The sequence below is a fragment of the Ciconia boyciana genome, chromosome 9 (assembly GCF_034638445.1).
Source record: "Ciconia boyciana chromosome 9, ASM3463844v1, whole genome shotgun sequence".
Taxonomy (NCBI): domain Eukaryota; kingdom Metazoa; phylum Chordata; class Aves; order Ciconiiformes; family Ciconiidae; genus Ciconia; species Ciconia boyciana.
In genome coordinates, this window is record NC_132942.1 from 17,590,404 (window position 1) to 17,615,362 (window position 24,959).

A 24,959-nucleotide genomic window follows, 5' to 3' on the forward strand; every position below is an offset into this window, starting at 1 on the left:
GACTTCAGGTTCATAATTATGAATTCAGTCTAGGATTTAATCTGCAGGTGATTTGTTGCTGTTAAACAACCTTTCGTTCAGATAGAATTATTATTATGCACAACAAATGCATATCCTCAGTTGTTCTATATTCAGAGAGTTTCTGAAGGTACTTTTGCTGAGTCTTTGTCTTTCAGGGGGGAAAAAAAAAAGTAGAACACACAGCATTTAACTGCATAAAAATAAAACAAAACACACAAAAAAACCCCACAGAAAAAAATCTGAATGCAGTTAATTTTCACGTTGTCCAGATCATAGGCAATGTTTCATATTCCTTTCCCTCACTCTGCTCAAGCAAAAGCCCTGGTGAGCAAAAGTACTGGAGCTTGGCCTCAGACAAGATTTCCTGCAAATGTAACCAGGCCTAGAGGATCCTGTGCAGGACTGCCAATCCCCACCACTGTCACCTCCAGCACGGACAAACCTACAAGCTGCCAGGGCTTGGTGCCTGCTCAGGCAGGAGCTGCTGGAGCCCAGCATGCTAAGGGCAGGCATAATCGTGAATCCCTGAGCACATGCCACTGCAGCGCTGTAACAAGGCAGACAAGAGCAGGTGGTTATCAGTGCTTTTCATCAAACAGAAAATGCTAAGGGCAGGAATATGAATACATAGTCTATAAATGACTATTTGCTTACTAAAAATGGAAGGAATACGCAAAGCTGTCATCAGAGTGATTGGCAAACTACAGGAACAACTGAGAGTGTTTCAATCAGATAAATTATGTGAGATCTGGATTAAATTCACTTGCCTTTCATGACTTTTAAACACTGGTTGAGGAGTAACAATACATTGCACATTTCGTTTTGAGAGCTCAGAGAGCTTAAATAGTGTTTACATGTCACTAAGAGCAAAGAAGGGGATAACCCAGGGAGACCAAGAGGCAGGAAACACGTGAACTGCTGTAGGGACCAGACAAAAAGCCCTGATGTGCAGCCTATGTTCTCCTGACTGGGAACACTCTGTCCATTGCAGTTCTATGCTTCTAAGGCTGAAACAACGCAGAGAAGAGAGAAGGAAATTTCAGGTAATCACAAGTAATAGGAACTCTGTTCCAAAGTAGACAGGTAACCCAAGAAAGGTGAGTATGTATGAAGACAGAGACTGGAAAAGACACATAAAGAATGAGGAGGAAAACTGCAATTAGTAAGAAGAGGTTTTATCAAATACTTTCGAAAATTATGAGTGAACAAACAGCAACTACATTACTATGTAATAACAGGGGATAACACAAGAGATATGACACTAGCCTTAAATATGCAAGCTCTGGATCCATATGTACCACAGAGGCTGACTTTGCTTTGGGTTGAGCTAACAAAAAGCAGTGTCCAAAAAGGAGAGAATTGTGCTGGCAGATGGTTCCTTGTCCACCTGCTATTATTCCAACACTATCTGGAACTGAAGTAACTAATTAAAGTCAGTTAGATACAATGTATGCCCCAATACAAGAGGAAGTAGGAAGACAACATTACTTCATAGTATTACAAATGGTAACCTTATTTCTAAGTTTCTTATTTCTAAGAATTAGAAGATAAAAAGTTTTTGTGATGTGACGCTCATAGATATACATATGCTTTGATCATTATCAGAAATGGTTTGTGGAGGTGTGGCAGGTGGAACTTTCATCGTTTTTGAAATACACAATATACTGAAAAGCACAAACGTATCACAGGGAAAAAAAGATATATAGCTGAATACAAGGGCAGCTCCCTGCAAAAGCTATTTCATACACAGTGTCACACAGCAATCAAGGAGCCTGCCAACTCTTGAAGTGACAATAAGCTACCACAGAGACAACACAATCTGCTCATAGATTCATTTTCCTTCCTCTTAAAGCCCAGTGCTGCTTTAGAAAACAAAACTGCTGTGTAGTGAAATTAATCAAATGCTACTGGGCAGAAGATTTCTGTTGTTCTTTTCCCCCCCTATTCCTGCTAAGAATAATAGCCTCCAGTGACCTAAGGCTGGCAAGTACCACTGGATCCTTAGGTGGTCATAGCGGGCAGATGCAGCCAAAAAGAAAATGATCATCAGAACTTTACTGTTGCCACTGCAAATGTCAGTATTTCCCTTTTCTAAACAGAACAGAGAGAGAATTAGTCACAGCCTATTCTTCCAATTTCTCTTTCAATAAAAACCTTTTTTAGTCTCAGATTCTATAGCTGTGGGGAGAGAGTTGAGCAAGGGGGAGGTGGGTTTTTTTTTTTGGTGCATTGCATTAAATGGAAGGCAGAAAAACAAGGGAAATAGTATCTATTGCAATCTGAGGCTTAAACATATTTGATAGTATATTCAACAGCTTTGGCTGTCTCACAGCCCCAGGCAAAAACATGCCCCTTTCCCTGCTGTTCCTTCATTTCATGCTATAATGCTTACAATTCTCCTTTTAAAAAGAATTATGTACATTACCTACCTGTTGCACAGAATCTCCTTCCTATGGCCACTCATAACCTTTGCAGATGTTGCTCCATCATTATCAGTAAAAGCTTGAGTCATTTGGTTCAGGGAGGAAATAGCATCTGGGAAAAGTGCCTCGATGATGAATTAAAAAAAGAGGGCAAGTTCTTGCTAAATACTATCTAAAAGGATGGTGAGGAGCTGGAATAAAAACTGAAGGAAACAATATGCAGAACGAAGTTTTCTAGATTTGATTTTTTTTTTTTACTATGTTGCATAGTTTTGTCTTCGCAGTTTCATTTAATTAATCAAATAGAGTTCTATTTAGCCCATCTGCATCTCTGAATGTGTCCTCTTGACGTTACTTTATTGATGTTCCTCTACCATTTCAGATTGATGAAACTTCAAACATCTCAGCTTTTCTTCCCCATTCCTGCTAACGACTCCTCTCTCCTATCCTCGTTACAAGAAGCACTTCCCTTTCTCCTCTCAATTTACTGAACAATCACATTTTTTCTCATGCCAGGTCCTTCCTGATAGTCCCCTTTATGATACTTTGTAGAATCCAAATGAATGTGGAAAACACACAGATTGCTTCAGGGCAATCTCAGAATTTTATGACTTCAGAACTGATCCTTTCCCTGATGTCAAAGTATTAAGGTCACCTAAGTTTAACTACTCATGAGTGTGATCCTGACACTGGCTGAGTACCTCTACTCCTGCCGAGGTCACACTTTCTGTGCATCCTCATCACTTCTCAAAGGCCAAAGACCAGGTCAGGATAAAATCCCTCACGTTGCTTCCTTAACCAACCCCTCACATTCACTAGGATTTCCCCCACAAAACTATCTTTCTGACCATTGACATGTACTAAATGTATTAAACAAACCACATGACAATATCAGGATCCTGAAACAAAAACCCTTTGAGAAAAGAGATGCACATTTACAAAAGGATTTAAAATAAAAATTCTTTTCTCATACACTGAGCAAAAGATGTAAAAACTAGACAGGGAGAATTCCACAGGCAGCAAGGACACTGACAAGTTACTAAGCATTGCCATTCCAGTGGGATTGTGCAGGCTCATCCGTGGATAACACAAAGCACTGCTCAATAGTCTGACTTTGAATGATGAAGATTCCTCATGGGCTTTTCTGCACAGAGATGTGCTGTGTTAAATCCTGCGATGAAACATATTCCTCAAAATGAAAACATGGAATATTCCTGCTAAATGCCAAGTCTGAAGCGGCCATGATTCAAAGGGACAACTTGAGCACAACAGGTGCCAAGGATGTCTGTTCTCTGGATTCATTTACAAACTAAGATTCTTCTAAACTATTAGACGTTCTCCCTGTCTCATGTGAGCAGACAGTGAGTCAAGTTCAATATACCTCATAGCCACCTGGAAACTCTACAGGCAAGGATATCTCCTCTATTGAGTTTTTGAATATAATTAGTTTTCATCGAGCTGAAATCTTTGTTCTGAAGCTGTACAATCCCTGTTCTCCCCCTTCATAAGTCAGGTTTATGCCTTTTCCATGTGGTTTTGATATACTTATAGGATTGGAGACCAAGGAAAAAACAGCCTAATGCCTCAAGAAAAGGACCCCCAAGATAAGAACTCACACAAAATATTATTCACAACATCACCAGGTACTGTGTTCTGCATTGTTGCTCTTCTTAGCTATGACCTTTCATAAATGATAGCAGATGGTGTTTGCCTTATCCAGTAGCCTGTACCATTGTTCAAGGCATGCATGCACATACATAACATTAATTTCTCTATCCTATTAATAAAAGCAGATGAAAATAACAGTGGCAAATTGTGTACAGATTTATACAGATCTGTTTCTGCAGTCTACTTTTCTTTCTAAATTATATTTATGCATTTTCATTTCCAGTTTCTTTAAATAGGAATATTACTGACTAATTATCTTGTTACTATGATGGACACAATCCAAAAACCTAGATAAAAGTATGTCATAATTTCAGTTCTGGTTATAAATTTTGTGGCTTGAGTCACAAGTGATTGAAGACCTTAACAAGCATGACCAAGAAAACATGACTGCAGATAAAGTTATCTTTATTTTATTTTCCCCATAAAGAGAAGGTTTAGCTAAGCATATTGCTTGCAGAGATACACAAAGCACAACGGCTTGTTTTGGGCTGCTGCCATTCAGTTTCATACTGCATCCCCATCTAGAGTCATTAATCTTTTACCACCAAGAACATAATTAATCATGGTATTTTTTTTTCACAGAAAAAAAGACAAAAATCATAGTAATTTTTATAGAAAATACTACAAGGTACTCCATCAATAATAGTCATTTTTCTTCTCAGTAAACACTAATAGATTTGCTCACTGAAACCTGCTTGTCTTTACAGTATACAAAAATGCAGTAATCTAAAATACATATAACCAATAGAAAAAACACATGAAGAAGCAGTCTGCTTAGTTGTGCTGTATAAGGCAATAAATGTCCTTTTACTGATAGCTGGACCATAAATAAAGAATGGATATGGTTGAGAAAAAGGTGTTTATGTTACTTTGGAGGTTATTTTCAGGTGGAAACACTTTTCCATCTAGCTCACAACACAATCTTTGCCTAAACTGAGATGCAAGTTTCGATTCAAAACTTACTAAAACCAAAAATCTTACCAACTTCACTGACAGTTTTGCTTGAATTAGTGCATATTACTTACGGATATAAAAAAATCTATGAAAGTATGTGAATTGATGCCATCCCCTACCCCCAGCTTCACTCACATCCTGGGTCAGACATGCCCATTGCCAGTTGTATAAAAATCTCACTCATACTATTCTCAGCCTTTCAGGTCTGAGAATTTACTTGAGCTCAGCTCTCATCAAGCTCAGCAAGAGTTCTGCCTGAATACAAATGACGATCCATCCACCTTCCATCCCTTCAAAATATGACATTTGCCACATGGATTCATATACATCTTCATTGTTTTCTTTAGACGTTTTATAACCTAGTAATTCTTTTAAAATTAAATGTCACAAGCTTCCCTCTTTTTTCTTTTCTTTGTTTTTAAGAGACATACAGAAGACAGCTATAGAATGCCCCATTTTTTGTTCTTTTTTTTTTTTTTTTTAAATCCATAAGGGTAATTGGCTTTCTGGAGAACTAACTGAATTTTCCAAATTTAATTTTAAAAGATGCTCCATAATATCCATTATAGCAAACACTGTCCTGCAGATTCGATTAGTAGGCTCTCTGGACCTGCTTATTTCTGAATTGAAAGTGCAGTACAGCCTGGATAAATGAATTACCTGAGCAGCGGAACTTCTTGCTCTTGATCTGGCTGATTCGTTTGTTGGCAAGGCGACGCGGATTGCTGCATCGAGCGCCGCTGGTTTCTATCGGATTATCCTGCAGGTAATCAGCCAGCCACTTCAAATGGCAGTCGCACACAAATGGATTCTGAGCTAAATGTCTGCGAGAAGGATGGGATGTTTAATCAGAAGTGACCTGTGACACTGTACTCCATCATTGTTTTTCACAAACGCAAACCTGAAGAGTAGAGTAATTGAATAAGCTTCCAAAAACCCAGGCCTGGCGGAAACCACACGGAGCTGCACATGAATGGGAGAATTCTGTGAGCTATCACATTTCATAGCTCATTAAACCCGCTGCAAGTCCTTTCACAGAGGAAACAAAAATTAATATAGCAAAGCCTGCTTTAAAGGACACAGACCTCCTGTCTACAAAGTCCAATGTTTTCTCCTGAGAGCTTGATATGCTGCCTTTTGAGAGAAATGCACCTTTTTAGATGCACCTGACCTGAAGATCATTTTGTATCCTGGTTTAAAAGAAACTTTAGTGGCAAGCTCAGTTCCTAGGGATCAAAATGCGAATTAGTAAAGTGCTTTGGATCTGTGGGCAAAGCCAGAGGTGATCCAGAGACCTTTTCTCGAGAGTGAAATTGATATTTGCATGTACTCATCATGCGCAATAGTATTCCCCTTATATGTACTTTTTCCTGGACCAAAAATTTTTACTTTTGAGACTGAACTGTTTATGCAAGGTAGAACTTGACTCTATCCTTCACCAAAATGTGCACAACATGTTTCCCACACAATTGGAAATAGGTATCATAGCATTGATTTTAACTGGATATTTGGACTTTGTTAATAGAAATCTGCTGGAGTATCTTAGAGAGAAACAGTATTTCTCTGCTGCTGTTGTGATTCATTCTGCTTGACAAAGTTGAGCACTATATCAGGAGAGTTTGTCAGGTCTTTCTCAGAGCCTGATTCTGATCTCAGTTAAGTTAACTTGCACCAGCCCCTCTAACTTCCAAGGGAAAGGGAGCAGGACACAGCTCTCCAATAACTGCAAAGATAGTTTAAAAAAAGACAGATGTTTAAATTTAGTTTGGGCAGAGGTGTAAAGTTATATCCTCACAAGAACTCTGCTCTGTTACTGTTAGCATATTTTTTTCCACCTGTAGAAACGTCTTTTCTTTTCTGTTTGCAGTTATATTTATGAACTGTGACTTAACAGAATAAGTATAAAATACAACAGGGCAAGGGCTGTCAAGGAGTGGGAAGTGAAAGCATACATAGCAGAAAGTGCCTGAAGAAACTAAAGATTACTGTTGTAGTAGAGCCATTCCTGTGTGTGAGGTGTGAAAGGTCCAAAGAACAAACAAGCATATAGAGACAGGATATGGGACTGGTTTTGTAGCTCTAGAAAAAAGGCAGAAAAGGGCAATCACTTGGAGTACTAAAAATGGGAGAATGAATCAAAACATTTCATGAAAAAGTGTCTCGGTGTGAAGCAACAAGTCCATTCTAAGTAATGGCCACCAGGAGTACCAGTAAAACCCCATGGAAACCAAGGAGAAGTTTTTATACCTTAAGGGTGTTGCCTGTTGTTTAGCTTGCCAAATCTTATATACCTCTGTAAATGAACCTTCTCTGTCACCCTTGTTTACATATATATGTATCGGTAGGGGGGGGCGGCAGGGCTGGGGGGGCTTGTACGTTATTATTCTAATGCCTTAATGATTTGCAGCAATACATACTGCCCAGATATCTGTTGGAAATTAAGATTGTGCTTGTGGCTGCCTGATGACATAGCAGGTACCCTGCTGCTAGAAACCATCCCTATTAGTTCATTTTTATATGAATGAAAACATTTATAAAACTAATTTGCTCAATGCATTTCCAGTATTAAAATATCTACGTGCATGTGTACAGATACATGTCCAGTACTACAGTATGTGTATATATATATACATATATAATGTGCACATCTGTTCCAGTATGTGTGTATATATATACACATGCACATATATTTTAATACTGGAAATGCATATACTTACATACTACATAAACACACAAGAGCCTTATGTCGATATATGCACACACAAATATATATAAACACACATACACAATATTGGGTGAGGGGGTTCTTCCTTGTTTTTCATTTATATCAGGCTGCCAACTGCAGCTCTGAAGGAGTACTATTTACCTTATTATCTTAGTACTCACACCTTAGGATGAAACCTTCTTCTGTAAAATATTGAGTAATTTCTATACTTTTGCTTCCAATTTTGCTTCTAATCCCTCTTCTCCTAATGCCTTCAATTCAAAGACTCTCATAAAATGTTTAGTGGATTTTCTTAATGGATCAACTAATACAATGTATCATTTCCCTTAAGTGGAATGTCAGCTGATATAAAGTATGAGAAGTGATGAGCTGTACAGCAGGACTCAGACCCAGTAAGGAGAGATGCCAACTCATTAGCTCATTAAAAACTGTTAGGCAATGGTTTTAATAGAATCTGCTGTTCATATATTGTACAGAGTCAAATTTACCTATTATCTTCCCAACAGTATGAATGAATTACTCTGGGAGCTTAATAGACTTATGACTTTTATGTCACTATGGGAGGCTGTATAGATAGCTGGCTGTGCTGAATTTATGCAGTACTTCTTTTTTTCGCTCCTTTTATTTCTGTCAGAAAAGGAGGGGCTACTACCTTGGGGTCTCTTCCAAATTGTCTTAGTGCCAGTTGCAAAGCCTTTGCAAAGACAGGCAACATCTTTCGGGGAAAAAGAGAGAGCTGTCATTTATGATATGCTTGCATACTCACAGAGTCTGGATCGACCGGAGAGGTGCAAAGAGCCCCTTGCTGATGGTCTGCAGTTTGTTGTCATAAAGAGAGAGCAGTTTGAGATTATGCAGACCTTGAAACGTGTTTACCCTCAGGCAGTTGATCTTATTGGCATTGAGAAGCCTGAAAACAGAGGAGAGGTTTATAATTCATTAATCTTGTAATAATCAAATAAAGATAGACTGAACTTTGGCGTTAAATCCAAAAAAATATTAACCCAGTCACCAAAGCCAACCCACATTTAAAGGTCTTCATTTGGCTGTTACATTAAAAAGGTGAAAAAAATACAGTCAACATTAGAACTCCCATAGCTGGGGAATATACAGACATGTAACAGTGCTAGCTATCTTAAAATAATTAAAATTGGGTTTTTTTGTATGCCCAGCCCCCTCCCCCTATTTGTTCAAAATTCTACACAAATATTCAAAGAAGTCTTCAGCTTAATATACATAGACATGGCAAATACTCCCCACCCCGCTATTCCATGCACACACTCATACACAAAGTCCGCAATGAGAAGAACCTTTTTTTTTCCAGTTTTCTTTACCAGCAGCTTTCTTAAGTCTAACTGAAATTCTGGAAGTTTGACATCTTTTGATAAGCAGTGCAGGGTTAATTTGATCATGGGAGGAAAGAAAACATGATTCTCCTCAGAGACAAGAAGGGAGAAGTGTAGGGTCTGGAATAAAACTTACCGAAAGGCAAGCTCACTTCATACCTAAGGATAGTCAAGCAGTGGAACAGGTTGCTCAGAACTGTGCAGTCTCCATTGTTGGAGGTTTTCAAGTTGATACCGAATAAAGCCATGAGCAACCTGCTCTGACCTATAAGGTGACTCTGCTTTGAGCAAGGGTTCTCCAGTCTCATTGGCTAGTGACCACCTGAGGTCCCTTCCAACCTCCATCGTCCTACAATTCTATGAATCTACTCCATTCCAATTACACCAGACTCCTGTGCAGTTGTGGAAAAGCAGCACAAAGGCAATTTACATGCTTTTTTATATATATATTTTGCTCATCTACACAGCACCCAGTTGGCAGAACTAGTCAGTTCAGCCAGAAAACCTTGGACAGTACTTGTGCAAGTTCTCTTAGATTATCCAGCCAGAGTTCTGTCATGTATAACAAGCATACAATCCCAACAACAGGCTAGATCTCCCTCTGAGACAATCAAACACGAGAACACTTAAATTGTCATTGTCATCTGCATATGTGGTATTTAACACTTAGAAGGAAAATAGGCAGGAAATGACCTATTCTTCTTACAAAAGCCAAAATCCACATCTTTTGACTACTATCAGCCTGAGAAAAATGGTACATTGCAAACAATATACGCTGTTAACTCTGTCCTCTTCGTCACAAAATTCTTGCTACGTTGTCAATGAGTTTGAAGGGCTTAATATTGCAGCATTGTGGCTCTCTCTGAGGCACCACACTAATACTAAATCAGAGGACAAATGTGTTTCTAGGTAAAAAGGAGAAAACATCCTCCATTCCTCAGCAAGCAAATACACCATCTTAAACACACCTCTAACAGCACAGGGAGCTTCCATTTTCAACAAATTGCACATAAACCACTGTAGACAACAGGGCAACCTATCAGGGAAGAAATGCATGCTTGTTAGCTGCACATGATGCTTTCCTTTTGCTCCAAAAAATAACTTCGGAAGGTGCTTTGCCTAGCACCCTGCCTTTGCATTGTTGAAACCTTTGGAACATTGTACACTCATTACAGCTCTCTGCTCCTATTGTCGTTTTGGCAGAGCCTCATTACTGTAGTAAATGGCTACAGTAATTATGATATGTAAAAGATGGACACGTACTTGGGTAGAGCCCTTTTCTCAAGGAGAACAGGGATGCAGCGCTTTGGAATGAGAGGGTGTCAGAGAAGAATTCACCTTTCTAGCCAACTGAAAAGTCAGTATCAGTTTACCTGAATTTTCTTCTTTATATGTCGTGGAAAAAGAAGTTTGAGATTAGGTAAGAGAAAGTTCCGTAGAAGGCAATGATGGATAAATGAGGTTACATTTTTGCATGAACTAATAGCTAAAATAATTTTATGAAATCATAAGCAGCACTAGTATAATCCCTCTGTAACCTGTATTTCTGTGACTGATAATTATGTGACACCTAATCCACACTCCTGTTAACTCGACCAGAAGTAAAAGGTTAATTTTCATATTAGGCTACAGGAACAGTTCCTCCCATTCATTCAGCTTCTGAGATTTGCTTCAACATCACTGTCATCTCTTACTACTTGCTTCTTATCGCCATTCGTATGTCCAAGCAAAAGCAATCTTCATTCTCTCTCAGTTCTTGTGCATTATGCATTTCTCTTTCAAGCTTGTACATTATCTTTTCTATAAAGAACAGGTTAGAAAGTCATTAGAAGGCAGAATCAGCTACTGAGTTTTGAACAACACCCCACTTATGAACATATGTTCATATGTGAACATCTACGTTCAGATGCTACTTAGGCATTACAAATCCTTTGGATTCTACTCCCTGTCCTTGTGCACTGGTCCCACGTTGCTTTAGGTAATGCACATTAGCTTAGATTGGTTGTTCCATGACAGAGGCTAGGTACCTAAGTTATACAGGAAGAAAACTGAAATCAAGTATGTACTTTGATTTATTTTGCTAGATGCTTTTTTTTTTTCTAATATTGTAGTAATATTTTATGTTGCAAGCATAACAAAGCATAAAGCAAAATTGAAAATAATCTCAGTAATGAGAGAATTTACAACTGAACTACAGTTGTATTTGTATATGTGGACAACCAGCATGTCTTTTTGTGATGCTTAAGAAGTGCACACATAGCAGAGCTGCGTTGTACAGATGCTATTTGCTCCTGTGCGAAGAGTGGGCTTGAAGTCTAACCATCATTGATCCCACTTAATAAACCCTCAGAGCAAAGCTGACCTAGAACTGCAGTGAATACAAGGGATTCAAATTCCTCCTCTGATTAGTTTCAGCAAAACATGAATAAACCCAATGCTGGAAATTAGAATTTACAATGTGACCAGTTTTCCTGGCATGAATTTTCAATGACTAGATTAATGGTGATATAATCTGTGACATTTCTGTAAGAGCCAAATACCAAAAATGAGAGAAACTGATCCTATATACAGCCACAAACACAGAGGCATACTCTCTCCTTTAAGCATCAGAGAAAGTAATTTGGAACAGGAAAGTGCTTGTGCGGACTGTTTAGAAATGGGAATTCAGGTAATACACAGCTTTTCTGAGGTGACAACACCTATTCTGTGTATGACGTACACAATATATTTGCAGTACCTAAATCTAAAGAGGACAGATAGTGTGCTCAACAGTAATACAGATGTGGCCATATTTGGTGGATCATGAGAGAGATTAATGTCCTATTTCTGATCAAAATCAGATGGGGGGGGGTGTGGAAGTGAAAACCTGTGAGAAAGCAGAATAAATCATCCTTAAACATTTTTTCCTCCTACTTACTGTGAGTCAGAGGATGACTTTTGGCCAGAAGCATTAAGGTTTACATTCCTTTCAAAACTTGGTTATTTTAAAATATCCCCTCTATGGATATTCCCCTATATAAATTCCAATTCTTTGCTTAATCTTTCTTCACTGTCTCAGCCCCCCAATGGCATCTACTTTTTAATTAGGTATACAAGGCTGGCCTCACATGGAGTTAAAAGTGGTTATAAGAATTTTTTTTAAAACTAACACAAAGGCAGATGAGAAAAACATACTCTAGGAAGCAGAAACACTGATATTCCTTAAACACTGAACCATGCTGTAAAACATACTAAGGGTTCCTTTTCATTGGACTCACACCAAAACAAGGGACAATATTAAAAGTTGAGCCTTATTTAAAAAGGATTACATGGTATTTATTTTGCACCAATATATGGTAAAAGTAAATTCCACTAATTTTCCTATTTTGTTATCAGCTTGATTGAATGAGATTTACACCCGGCCTCCAGATGTGGTGCAGCATTCAAAAGGAGGTTAAAAACTCAAGCAGAAATAAAACCGCCTGCTATCCAGAGGGATGATGTGTTATTAACTCAAGTCTCCATTTTCATCCCTCTGGATATGTTAAAAACATGAAGAAATCTCTTGCAAGCCTAGGACCACCACAGAATACAGGAGAATGGTTAAAGACCTTGTGGTTTACACACCATTGAAAGCAATGAGCAGAGCAGAGCGGAGCAGTATTACAATTCCATGAACCCATTTCCTGAAAAAGTGAATTTGTCCACACACATTGAAATAATAACATGTTTCAGCAAAGCCCTTTGAACGAATGTGTACTGAATTGGCACTGTAATTGTATCAGATGCTCATAAGCACCATCTGCATAATTAAGATGGTCCCATAATTGAATTCTATGCCCAAGCACAGTTTCAAGTGATTAACATTTAAATAACATTTTGAACTCCAAACCCAAAATGATTGAAAAAATTGTTTCTTAAGAGCAAATGGGGATGTTTATATGGCTTTTACCCTTAGCAATGTTTGTATTTTCAGCTCAGTGAAGTAATCAAACTCTCAGCAAATAACTACGTAACTCGGAGAATGAAACAGCAGCCTACCAACCTTAACACATGCTGGAGACTGCAGGTTGATTTCTGTTGCTACAGGATGGACCAGAAATCATCCTACATTAATGAGCCAAAAGGAAAGTGTCAGGGAGAAAAGCTGCACAGAGCCACTGGAAAACTTCTCTTTCTTTTTCACTAGCTTTGTGTTTTGACAGCAACGACAACATGATGAGAATGAAAATGTTCGGCATCCCATGAACTGGCTGGCACATCCTACATGCCAGACTCTACTGGGGAAAATAAGAACTCACCAGAAAAAGGCAGATGTAAAATGCATAGGAGACTTGTAAGGAAGAGGAGAACTGGGTAACAGTTTTGCATGGGTTACAGCAGAATACAAATTGAATATACATGACTTCTATACGATATCAATAGTCAAAGGCTTCACCTACATTCAAAGGCACTATAAGGCAGCAAATAAAGGACTCTTGGCAGAAGCATTCCTTAGAATATACAATACCTGTTACAGAAAGGCAAAAAACTTTTTGGCACGTTTTTTTTTCAGCATTTTCTCTTGAAATTTATAGGGAATCAAGCGTCATCTTTGCCTTAACATAACTTACCACAGGAGAACAGCTGAAGTGCCAATATGGACGTATCTAGTCAAGTACTCCGTCCTCCCAGCAGTCAGTGACAAGCAAAGTCTAATGATAGAATTGTGTGTGCCCCTGCTTACTTATTGGCAAAATAATTATATTAGGTTCCAGGAACGTTTTAAAATGGCCTGGAGTGTAGGGGAGCAATCTGACTGCCTCTCACTGTGTCAAGATATTTAGACATCTACTAAAATTTACATTTTCTAGTGTGATGACTGACCACTGAAGAGTCTGTCAGTGCTTCAATTGATAATAACCAGTGCGAAATCACCATTGTGCTTGCTTGAACCAGCTTCAAGTGTTTCTCCATGTTCAGGAAACTGGATGATGGTGATGACAAATGTATTCAATGTAAATTAAAATGGAAAAGTCACAAGCTGATAATGAGTCAAGAAGGAAGCACAGAGCACAGTCCGACAGTCCTGTTTTGGAGAGATTTTAAAGGCCTCCTTTCATTCCCGATCCAAAAGACTGCAACTTCAGTTGAACACTATCCATAAAACAATCCTGCGGTACTTGTGTTACTACCTGGAGAATTATAAGCACATGTTGTCATAGCATCTGGACTTCTGTTACTCAAAATTCAATATTGTCCAATTTACACCTGCAGATAAGGTCACAGCTGGTATTAGATAACCACATGATAATTCAGATGCACAGCAGAATAAACACATTTTCTCAACTTCCTGAGCTATCAGTGAGTTAGTTTCTTGTATAATAACAACTAGGAGAGCTTCTGTCAGGTAAGTCCAGCTTGGAGCACTGGCGTCAGAAGAGCTAATGAATTACACACTGACGTATGAACTAGTGGTTGTTTTGGGAAGTTGCATGCAGACCGTCTACAGAAGTGACACAGAAAAGGCAGATGCTGTTGCAGTCTTTCATTAGCGCTTGACTGTAATTGTATTTCTGTGTCTGGCAGATGCTGCTCCCTCACTTTAACAGCAGTTATTGAGTTTAGTAATATTATCACAGCAGCAGAATAAATGTAGAAATCTGAAGGAAAAAAAGCTTGAGGCAAACAGCTTGAAAACAATTCTAAAGCTATTAAACAGGTCTGTGCAGAGAGTATTCTGTCCTGAACTAGAAGGATGAGGGTTGCATAGTATCTCTGCTGTAGCCAGAAATATTTTGACTAATCAAGGGAAAAGTTCATATGTCATTTTGCTAAGAATTTAGAATCACAGAACCCAGAAACAACATAGGTTGCAAAGGGCCTCCAGAGGTCATCTGGTCTGAACCCCACTCAAAGCATGACCAATTTATAGATATTTAATGCAGATATTTGCTTTTTCTGAGAAATAATTATTTCATCAGATCACAGGATAATTCTGAATGGCAGGAAGCTTGAGAGGTTTCTTGTCCTGTTAGACTGCCCAAAACAGCATGAGCTATAAGGTCAGACCAGGTTGCTTAGAGTTTTATTCAGTCTGGTCTTTAAAATCTTCAAGGACAGAGAATGTACAACTTTCTGGGCAGCCTGCTCAACTGCTTGACTTGTCATTGTGAAAATGTTTCCCCTTATCTAGTCAGAAGATCTCTTTTTTTAATGCTTGTTGTCTCTTCTCCACGAGAAAAATTAAGAACTCCATGGAACAAGAAGATTTTACACATCACTTAAAGCTCAGAATATTGCTATGGGGAGGAAGGGAGACTACTGTGCTATAAAGGATTTGGAAATGGAAAACTGAATTTCTTTATTCTGGCATTTATATACTGTTTGCATCACTGTTTAATGGTACTTATGTATACAACAGTGTAATGTATACACTACAAAATATTGGAATTGATGTACATTCTTTAGAGTAATTTTGTATTTCTTTTTTTTAAAAATACTTTGTACAGGTTTGTGCTTCACTAGATTTTCTTTGAGCTTCTAACAAGCTCCAAAAGTATACAATAAATAATTGGTAGATCCTATTTTAAGCTCTTAAGTACTGGGATTCAATTTACAGTTACAAATCAACACCAGCACTTCAAACTTGGCAAATTTGCCACAGAGATGTTTTCCAAGCAACCTCACCAGAAGAGCTATGGGAGTGCCAAGTATCTCACAATGCATCCAAGGAGAAACAGTATAAAAAGCAGGTTAAAAAGGAGAATCACTCAAAGCAAAATTTGACTGATTGAATTTTGGGAAGACTGATAATAGCAGTTTCTGAAAGTACATACACGACTCGTCACTTCATACAAGTCTATTTTAAATAAAGGTCAGTTGAAGTTGTAAATATTAGATCTAGTTCCAATTTTAACCCAGCTTAGATGATTGGATCTGGAAGTCTAATTTTTCACCACTTTTGAAGTTACTTTATCTGTCAATATGTCAAACTCCAGGCACCAATATGGTTATTGGTCTCTTCCAACTACACTGTTGAGTTTTCCCTAATGATCAGACATTAGGAGAAGGAGGAGTAGGCTGTAAGCTTTTGGCTTCATTTTATGAGAGAGGAATACAACAAACCTCTGATTTCAACATATATGTACCCCAGGAGTATATCTGCTTCTAGCAACATCAAAACAGAGTCCACTATATGGATTCTTTCTTGCCCAGCAAGTAATGGGGATCTCAACCATAAGATTTAGGATCATCACGCCTGAGCACTTGTATGATTAGTAACTATGCAAAGTAAATTTCCTCAAGGAAAAGGATTTATTGAAAACTGATACTTGCCAGACATTTGAAAAATGATATTTCATCCCCCTATATTACTTTGCTATACAATCTCTTTAAACAGTAGAGATTTTATGATACCTTCTTGTTCCAGAAAATAGAGCACTGTGAAGCACAGAGTGTATAACTCTAATAAAAAGGCTGCCAGAATGTTTGGTTTAATATGGCTGCAGAGAGGAAAGTGTATTACTTAGATATGAAAAATACTGGTTAACAAACTTGGTGCCCATTATCCATAGCTCACTGTCTTGAGCCACTTGACTCACTGTTTCACTGCAGACTGGCTCTGCACATTTGCTTATTTGGGAGCAAGCAGAGCAACCGTCAGGTTTATCTGTCACAGGGCTGCTGAAAAAGAAAGAGCTGTGCAGTGTTATGTTGTGCCCCCTGTGCAGTGACTGGCAGACAGTCTGGCAAACTCAAGGGCTCCTGAAAAAGCTTGTCCACATTCCAGGAAAACTGGAAAACAGGTAGGAAGGACATTTAAATATATTCCAGTTTCTAGACAGACCAAGGTTAGTCTAAGGCCTCCCGGACAGGAGTTCAAACTGGCTGCAGCTAATGGTTACTTGAAAACTTCCACCTTAAACTAAAACCCTTTCCATTCTTTTGATATTCAAATACAAGTTACACAAACAATGATAATTAATCAAACACTACTTCACAGCTTGGATGGACTGTTGCCCCAATGAAATGAAACTTTCAGTTTACTGTAAAAAAAAAATAATCAGACTCCAGTTATCCTTTTCTGGAAAACAGTGTAGCTCTCTAAAATCCAAATCGACCTAAAATTCTCAGAAGACACTTGATCTAGCCTGCTGAAAAGAAGAATATATGAGGATAGGGTACAGTAACTACAGTAGCTTTCTAGCATCCTCTCTCCTGGCAGCTTCAAACAGGATAGGGAAAATGACATGGTCCAAGAAAAGCTTCTGTTCCACAGAACAGATGTGTAGTTGGACTTCTGTAATAATGTTTGCTGCTGCGTTGGTTACAATTGCATATTTAGGAAGACATAAGAGTTGTGAAGTCAGCAATTTAACAGAAATCCAATTGTGATTATTTATGTGGGGAATGTTAACTACTTAAGATAGCTAATTATAATGAAGACTTCAGAAGCAATATTTTTAAGTAAAACAATATGGTTTAAAAAAACCCAACAAAAACAACACTCCCCCCCCCCAACAAAAACCCCTTGTTATCTAACCATACCTGGTTATTTTCTTGCCAAGTATAATATAATATTGGCTTACCCACCTCTGTCATATGACAAAAATACCGAATTCTAATGCTAGCCAAGTGGTCTAAAACTTGTTCTGAATTCTTCATTTCCCATACACCAAAGTCAAACGGGGCTGTTTAAGATGCTGTCATGCCTGAGTCAAGCATTACTTTATCCAGCTACACTGTTTCTGACATCAGTGGTACTGTCTGAAGATGTAAGGCACTTACACAAAACAATTCTGCCAGAATAGAAGTGGAATAATCTGGGCCTATGTTGTGATAGCATATTTAAACAGAAGGATAATGACATTTCTGAGAAACTCTGATGAGTCTTATCCAAAACAGTAAATAACAATATTGTCTGCTCTGCAATTTCACAGTAATTATTTTTTCCTTCTAAATACAATCTCAACGATTTCGTACAGGACCCACAATGACTCCCTTTTTCTGATTGTGTCCTGCTTTACCATAATGCCAGTGTATTTTCAAAAATGCTCCAGCTCAAACTTAGGAAATTATACTGGCTACCAGGATACCTTAATCAGAGCGTTCTTATCAGTGTGTCTCCAGACTAATAAGAAGAAATCCAATCTAGAGCCCACGGAACACTAAATTAGATCTAATCATATGGCACTCTTCCAACTGTTCAACAGTAAGTCTAAAACCAATGAATGCCATTTATTTTTTTGGTATCCATTAAAATACTACAAGCAATCCCATAATAGCTGCTTCAAAGTCATGATCCAAAAAGTGTGCAGACATTTGTTTGCATTTAAAGCATGATCATTCAATGCTCTCCTTGCCAAAAGCTACTTTACATTCAAACACTTTCAAGAAGACCCTGAAAGGCTCCAAAGCCACAATACTCTGGGAATCCCGTAACAGGGCAACCTACTTACACCTTCTCTTCAGAATGTTTAAATGCTTGAAGGTGCTTTGCACCTTTTAATGGTTCTCTGGCATATAGATTTTGCCCACTTAACAAAAAGGCATCACTTGAGCTAATTCGGACTGGAAGATTACTGCATCTGGGCTTAAATACATAATTCATTGAAAGCCTGCACTACATGCACACAAGGACTGTAGTATAAAGGCGTTGAAACCTGCTTAATGCTTTTAGGCGAAAGTTCTAGACCCACATTTTTATAGGACACTGTGAGCCATGTGTTGAGTGATTTTTTATTTTTCTTTCTACTGGGAAAGATCCTATCTGTAAAATGTCCTGGGTTAGACAGAGCAACTGTGTATCACTTTGAACTTGTAACCATAGAATATCTGGGGGGAGGACTATGATAAAGCTCAGATTTTTTAAATATAGTTTCTTTCTCAGAGGTCAAAGTGACAAGTTAAATTTTAGCTCTCCTTTTCCTTGCAGCATCTTCATTGTATCGAACACAACCTGAGTCTGACAATGACTGACATGCCAGTCATAACAACTTATACTGAGTCCCAGCTTCTAAGCACTTTCATGCTTAATGTTCTCACACATGGCAAAACACCTCCCCCCTAAATACACAGTCTTCTCTTACTGCACAGGCTGGCCATGAAGACACTGGAGTACTAACAAACTTGTGAGGTATGCGACAGGAGAGAGGAAAGGAGCTGCCAGAAAAAGTATGTGCAAAAGGTGAAGAAAAAATAATTGGCTGTGTGCAGGAGGAGATGAACAGCTTCCCGCTGTCACAGCTCAAGGATGGTCATAACCAAACCATATGTGCCCTTCCTTGTCCTTCTCTAGAATAGGGTGGTCCATTTTGCAATTAAGATCTTATGGACAAATTACATGTCTGAGTAGTCCTTCACTTAACACATACAGCAATTTCAACTATTTCATATTTTAGTTCTTTGTCTTTGCTCATGGATTTCTAATCTAAATCTATGCTTATTTTTATATAGCATATAAGTTCAGCAAAGACTGCAATCATAGAGTGACACATTCAATGGTAATCATGAACTTTTGGATATTCAGTTCTGGTTACGTCAAGACAGTTAGAAAGGCTTAAAATAACATGTCTAAAAGCTACTTTTTATTTTATATTTTATATAATTTATTGTTTGGGGGTGGAAGTTTGTGTGTGATATAAACCAGAATTGATTAATTTATCATATAGCACCTTTACTTTCTGAGTGCATCATCCATGATGGTAATCAAAACGTTAGGAACACATACTAAATTCACTTCACTTCTGCTCCCTCTACTGACTGGCTGAAATAGTAGCTGATTTCCTTCTCTTTGAAGGAGTTACTGGTTCCAATGTGATTACGGAGACAAGAGTGAGTGAAATGCGCAATTTGACATTTGGCTTAGGAAATTTTTTATGCTACATTAATAAATACTGAAGAGCGTATGATATATATCTTACTCCTGATCATGAGTGTGTGGTAAATCACACATGGCATAAAATACTCGAATACACAATATATTCTGAAATCATTTCTCTTGCAACTAAGCCACATTTGGCATAATGAGAATATGGAACTGAGCATGGCTTGCAACAATAAGATCTTTCGTATTGCCATTTTGCTTGTGTGTGCGGGTACTTGCAACACAGTAGCCCTCAAGGATCTAGATATTCAACCACAAATGCTAAATATGTAAAAACAATCAGATGGCATCCCCACCCGCACATCAGCCGGTGACCAAATTTCTTTTCTTGGACTTCACCGAGTCTCTCATTTCCTCCCCACACTTAAATCCTCTGTGTCTATTACCCATTATAGACACTGTGCTATAAAACTGCTGGCACCTTCCTTTTTTTTTTCAGCCCTTGCCTCCCTCTTGCCTGACACAGAAACTACAGAGTAGCATGTCCCAGTGAGTTTTCAGTGGAAAAGGTGATTATATTAATGTCAGAAGATGAAAACACAGTAAATCTAGCTAGTCTGTAAAATAAGAAGAGGAAGGGATCATACTCACAGCAGCTGCAGAGACACAAGATCATCAAAAAGGCCCTGGGGAATCTCTGTGATCTTGTTTCCATAAAGCACTCTGAAAGATTCAGGAAGACAAAATAAATCTTAAGTAACAGACCAGTTTAGTGTCCTCCCACATCTCTGCATTATTATCTTTATTGATCTTGTGCACCATACCCAGGATCTGTGGGCATTTCATTTAACTACTGATCTCATTTTCTTTTCAGGGAGCACATGGTATTAAATGAGTCGTTATGATTCAGGCTTCGTCTGGTGTTGGAAAGCATTTTCAATGTAGAAACTGGACATCATCCAAAAACTGTATCTGAAATATTTTTCATTCTGTTGAGGGATTTTTTTCCACCACTTTTAGAAATATTTTAACCATTGAAAGGCTCATTGTCTGATGCAAAACCCTAGAATTCTGCTCAGTGATACTGAATTTAAAAGCCAGGGAGCACAAGCTGGTTTTAGATAAAATTTCATATAACTGAATCTCTTAAGTTATAATAATTGGCATGAAATGTGACACAGGCATCACTGGATAAAATATTATGGCTTCACCAGCTGCTGTTACCATTTCAACTAGCTAATATAAAGAAATTTAGCCTGAACTGGAAATAGACATATATTTCAGAAACTCAAAAATAATTTAGGTATAGTTTAGTTATAAAAATCAGTAAAGTTTTAATAACACAAATGAGAGTCACCATATATATTTATTCAACCATAAATATATACTACCTGGTATCCATGATTCAGTTTTAATATTAAAAATGCACATACAGTATCCTCAGAAATTGAACTAAAGGGAAAAACAGACAAAACTACCATTATGCTTAGATGTGTTACCTAGAGATCAGAGCAAAATCATATATGACAGGAACACCTGAATTTCAATCACAGCTAAAGTATTTACTCATGTCATTTCTGAAAGTTGATAAAATTTATCAAAACCAGAAAGTGAGTTAGGAGCTTATATGGGTCCTGGTAAAAGGGAAGAAGATTAGGCTCCCTCTGAAAATTTTATGCCTTACCTGAACATTTTAATAGACTTCAAACTGGGAAAAACAGTATTTATGTCATTTCTGTGCTCTACATAGGACATGGTAAATGGTTATAAACCAGATCATAACAAAACTTTGTTGCTTATGTGTCACTAAACTGGTTAATTCCCTAACTTTTTAATGTGGAACAATATGCTAGCAATGAATCAAATAGCCATGTGAGGCTTTTCAGCCATGCTGGCTGAAATTCTGGCTTACCCTGTCTTTCAACATTTAAAATATTATGGTGAGTTGAACATGCTGAAAAACAAATACTTAGCATGACGGACCATTTACAATACCCTCTGGCCTTCCCAGAGTATCGCCACTTCAGTTTACTCTTCATCAGTCATTGGAAGTATATCACCTCTGTGGGAGGGTTCCCAGAACAGCTCATTTCTGAGCCTAAATAAAATTAATCTAAATAAAATAACACCACTTAGATATGAAAATTTAAATGTGAAACTTCATTTTTCATTACTGTTGTAGTTTAGCAGGAACTGAACTGCTACCCAAGAAACCAATGATCATCTAGCATTATATTTTCTCTAAACAAATGTAACATAATTTCTCTTTATCTATTGCAGAGTGAGGAGGTTGGCTTTTAATGTGCTTTTACAGTTGGTGTTTTTTGTGAGTAACGAATGCTAGTACCACTAAATTTTTCTAATTGTTTCCTAATTTCAGCTTCAGAAGACACACACAATTTCCTACTTCAAAAAATTTCATGCAATGTACATAGATTTTTATACTCTACCCAAAACTAGACAGAAATGATGGCTGAACTTTGAAAGGCCTAGCAGGTCCATTTAGATAGTTTCAAAATAAGAGATAATATTCAAGTCACTAATTTCACTGGGCTCTAAAACAACATCCAAATGGCTGACTCACAGACTTATTTCTGAACAAAGTAACTGGTGTGAGAACCTGTATCAGGAAGCAAAAGCAAAACCTCTGCAAATAAAATATTTATAAAAGGTTAAAATGTTAAGGCCCACAGAATCCAGCATATTTCCACTTCAGTTTCCACTCTTTCTGAACAACATTTCTTTAGCAAGTGCATCATCTGTATACAAAGTTTAGATTATAAGCTCTGTGATGTTAGATGAACATCTTCCTTAGTTTTGTGAAATAGCAGGATCATCAATGCTGATCAATAATGCATAATACTATAGCATATAAGAAAGAGTTCAGAAGCTAAGCTTTACAAATTGCCCATGGAAAGAAGTAAAAAAATCCCCACTCCAGACTAAGGGTTATTCTGGCTGCAGAGGTAAAAACACTTCTGTAAAGTAAAACCTTAAAGAAATCTCAACACTCATACCCAGTGCAGTTGTTAGTTATGGTACTACTAAATGCAAATATTAAAATAAGACTCTTATTAGAGTAATTTTTCATTTATTTTTAATTTAAGAGTCAGAAGGTCATAGTGCAGTGTTCCACTGAATTTTAAACCTTGGATGTGTTTATACATCCTCTTTGTTATTTTGAGTGAAATAAAACAGATTAAAATAGCTTATAAAATAAAACAAAGCTTCAATTTTTAGAAGCCATGAAAAGAAAATAAGCATTTTCAAACCTAATTGGGCTTATGTGCATGTGGCACATTAACATTCGAACAAATTAACAGCTAAACAAAAGTCAGTATGAGAGCTCAGGCACTTGTCTCTAATTCATATTCATGTTCAGCACTACACAGAGCCAAATTAGCTAATGCCATTGTCTGCCTGCCATGCCAGAGCTGAAGTCAAACGGTCCTACAGAAAGAAGCAAAGAGGAGGGGAGGGGAGATACATAATGCATTGCATCTCATTTCTTGAGTTCCTTATTTCTGTTTAATAAAAAGCACAGAAACTTTTGCTTTCCTCAGAGTTCTCATTTTTTCTGTTTAAGACAGGAAAGCATACTCATACCAACAAACATGAATATTAGTCAGGTTCTTGATCCAAGATGCTTTTGTTCTGAATGTACCAACTGCTGCACTCCTAATAGTTCTATGAATGAGTTAGCCTGCAGAAAAGACTGGCCAGGTTAGGTACGCTCCATTATTGCAGCCGCTTTCCTTTATGTCCTGTCATTCTGCCCATCTCACTAGCATGCACCACAATGTTTCCAGAATAGCAGCTTTGGGAATAAAAGAAACCAAAAAAAACCCCAAACAAGAAAATAATTTCAAAAGGCCATATAACAGGAAACTCATCCAAGTCAATTCAAGAACTTCATTTAAATCTCCAATGCTTTTACCAACAGAGATGAATTTTTGGAGATTTGCCTATGGCATTACAAGTTCTAAAAATGTATGTTCACTTGCATCCCTCACATATGTTGCAGAACATGCAGGTGTCCTGGCTACTGTGCAAGCTTGGCACAGGAAACACCACCCTCCTTCTATCTCCTAGCACCTGAAATTTTAGACCCAAAATATTTTTTATTAAAAATACACTAACAAAGTTAATATGTAATAAAAAAAAATCAGCTCAGTAATTGCTGCCAATAGACAGTGAATCGGTGAATCAGAATGACATTTATTAGAACACAAAAAAATGACTAAAATTTTTATTGTGTGCTCCTGATTGTTCATTAGCTTCTCAATTTTGCTGGGAGACCAAGTTAGCCACAGGTCTGACACATACCGTTTACTGTCAGGTGGAGAAGATATTACCCTAAACATGATGTACATTTTGGGAGAAAGAGAAATGTGAGCTATAGCTTAATTCTATATTCACAATGCTAATCTTAAAAGTAGCAACTAGAGACTAAGCCAAAACTGACTGAGACACCAATAGGTATCTTTTTTCTTACTGTTCCTGTCTTCCTTTTCTCACCACACGTGGGAGTCTCTTTTACAAAGATGGAAACCTGTCTGAATGGAGAAAACAGTCATAAAGATGTGCAAACACATCAGACTTGCCAGTGCATTAATTTTATTCTTGTCTTTTCCACAGGATAGGTATGTCTACTACCAGACTGACCAGTGTGAAGAACCATTCACTGTATTTTTAACTCAAGTGAGCTTTTCTCAAATTTTTTGCAGGTGGCTTTCTAACATCAGCAAGTTGCTGTTATGGCACAGGTGCAACTGAGCCATCTGAAGGCTATATTCTTAGCGGCACGTAGAGCCATCAGCTTGCTAGTTCACAGCTAAATGCTTTCAGCATGGCCACAAACCACAAGCTGCAGTTCTTCAAAAGTACCTGGCAGATTGGCTCACAACTTGCAGCAGTTTTCAAGCTGCCATCAACCTTCCAAACAATGGGAAAGACAACACACATAAAGCACAAACCCCTGGCTGCACTGCAAGCATTAGAGGGGATCCCTGGAAGAAGCACCCTATTCAGCTGAA

The 24,959-nt window shown here is 37.8% G+C and overlaps 1 protein-coding gene across 2 annotated transcripts in view; it reads right to left on the minus strand.

The window, feature by feature from the left end:
- SLIT3 (slit guidance ligand 3) overlaps window positions 1-24,959 on the minus strand; it is a 538,149-nt gene that overhangs the window by 135,064 nt on the left and 378,126 nt on the right. For both annotated transcript variants that reach the window (XM_072873643.1, XM_072873644.1), the window contains 3 exons: window positions 20,575-20,646; window positions 8,558-8,701; window positions 5,727-5,890 (listed from right to left, as the gene is read on the minus strand). In XM_072873643.1, coding sequence (XP_072729744.1) covers window positions 5,727-5,890; window positions 8,558-8,701; window positions 20,575-20,646 — 380 coding nt within the window. The remainder of the gene's footprint in view (window positions 1-5,726; window positions 5,891-8,557; window positions 8,702-20,574; window positions 20,647-24,959) is intronic.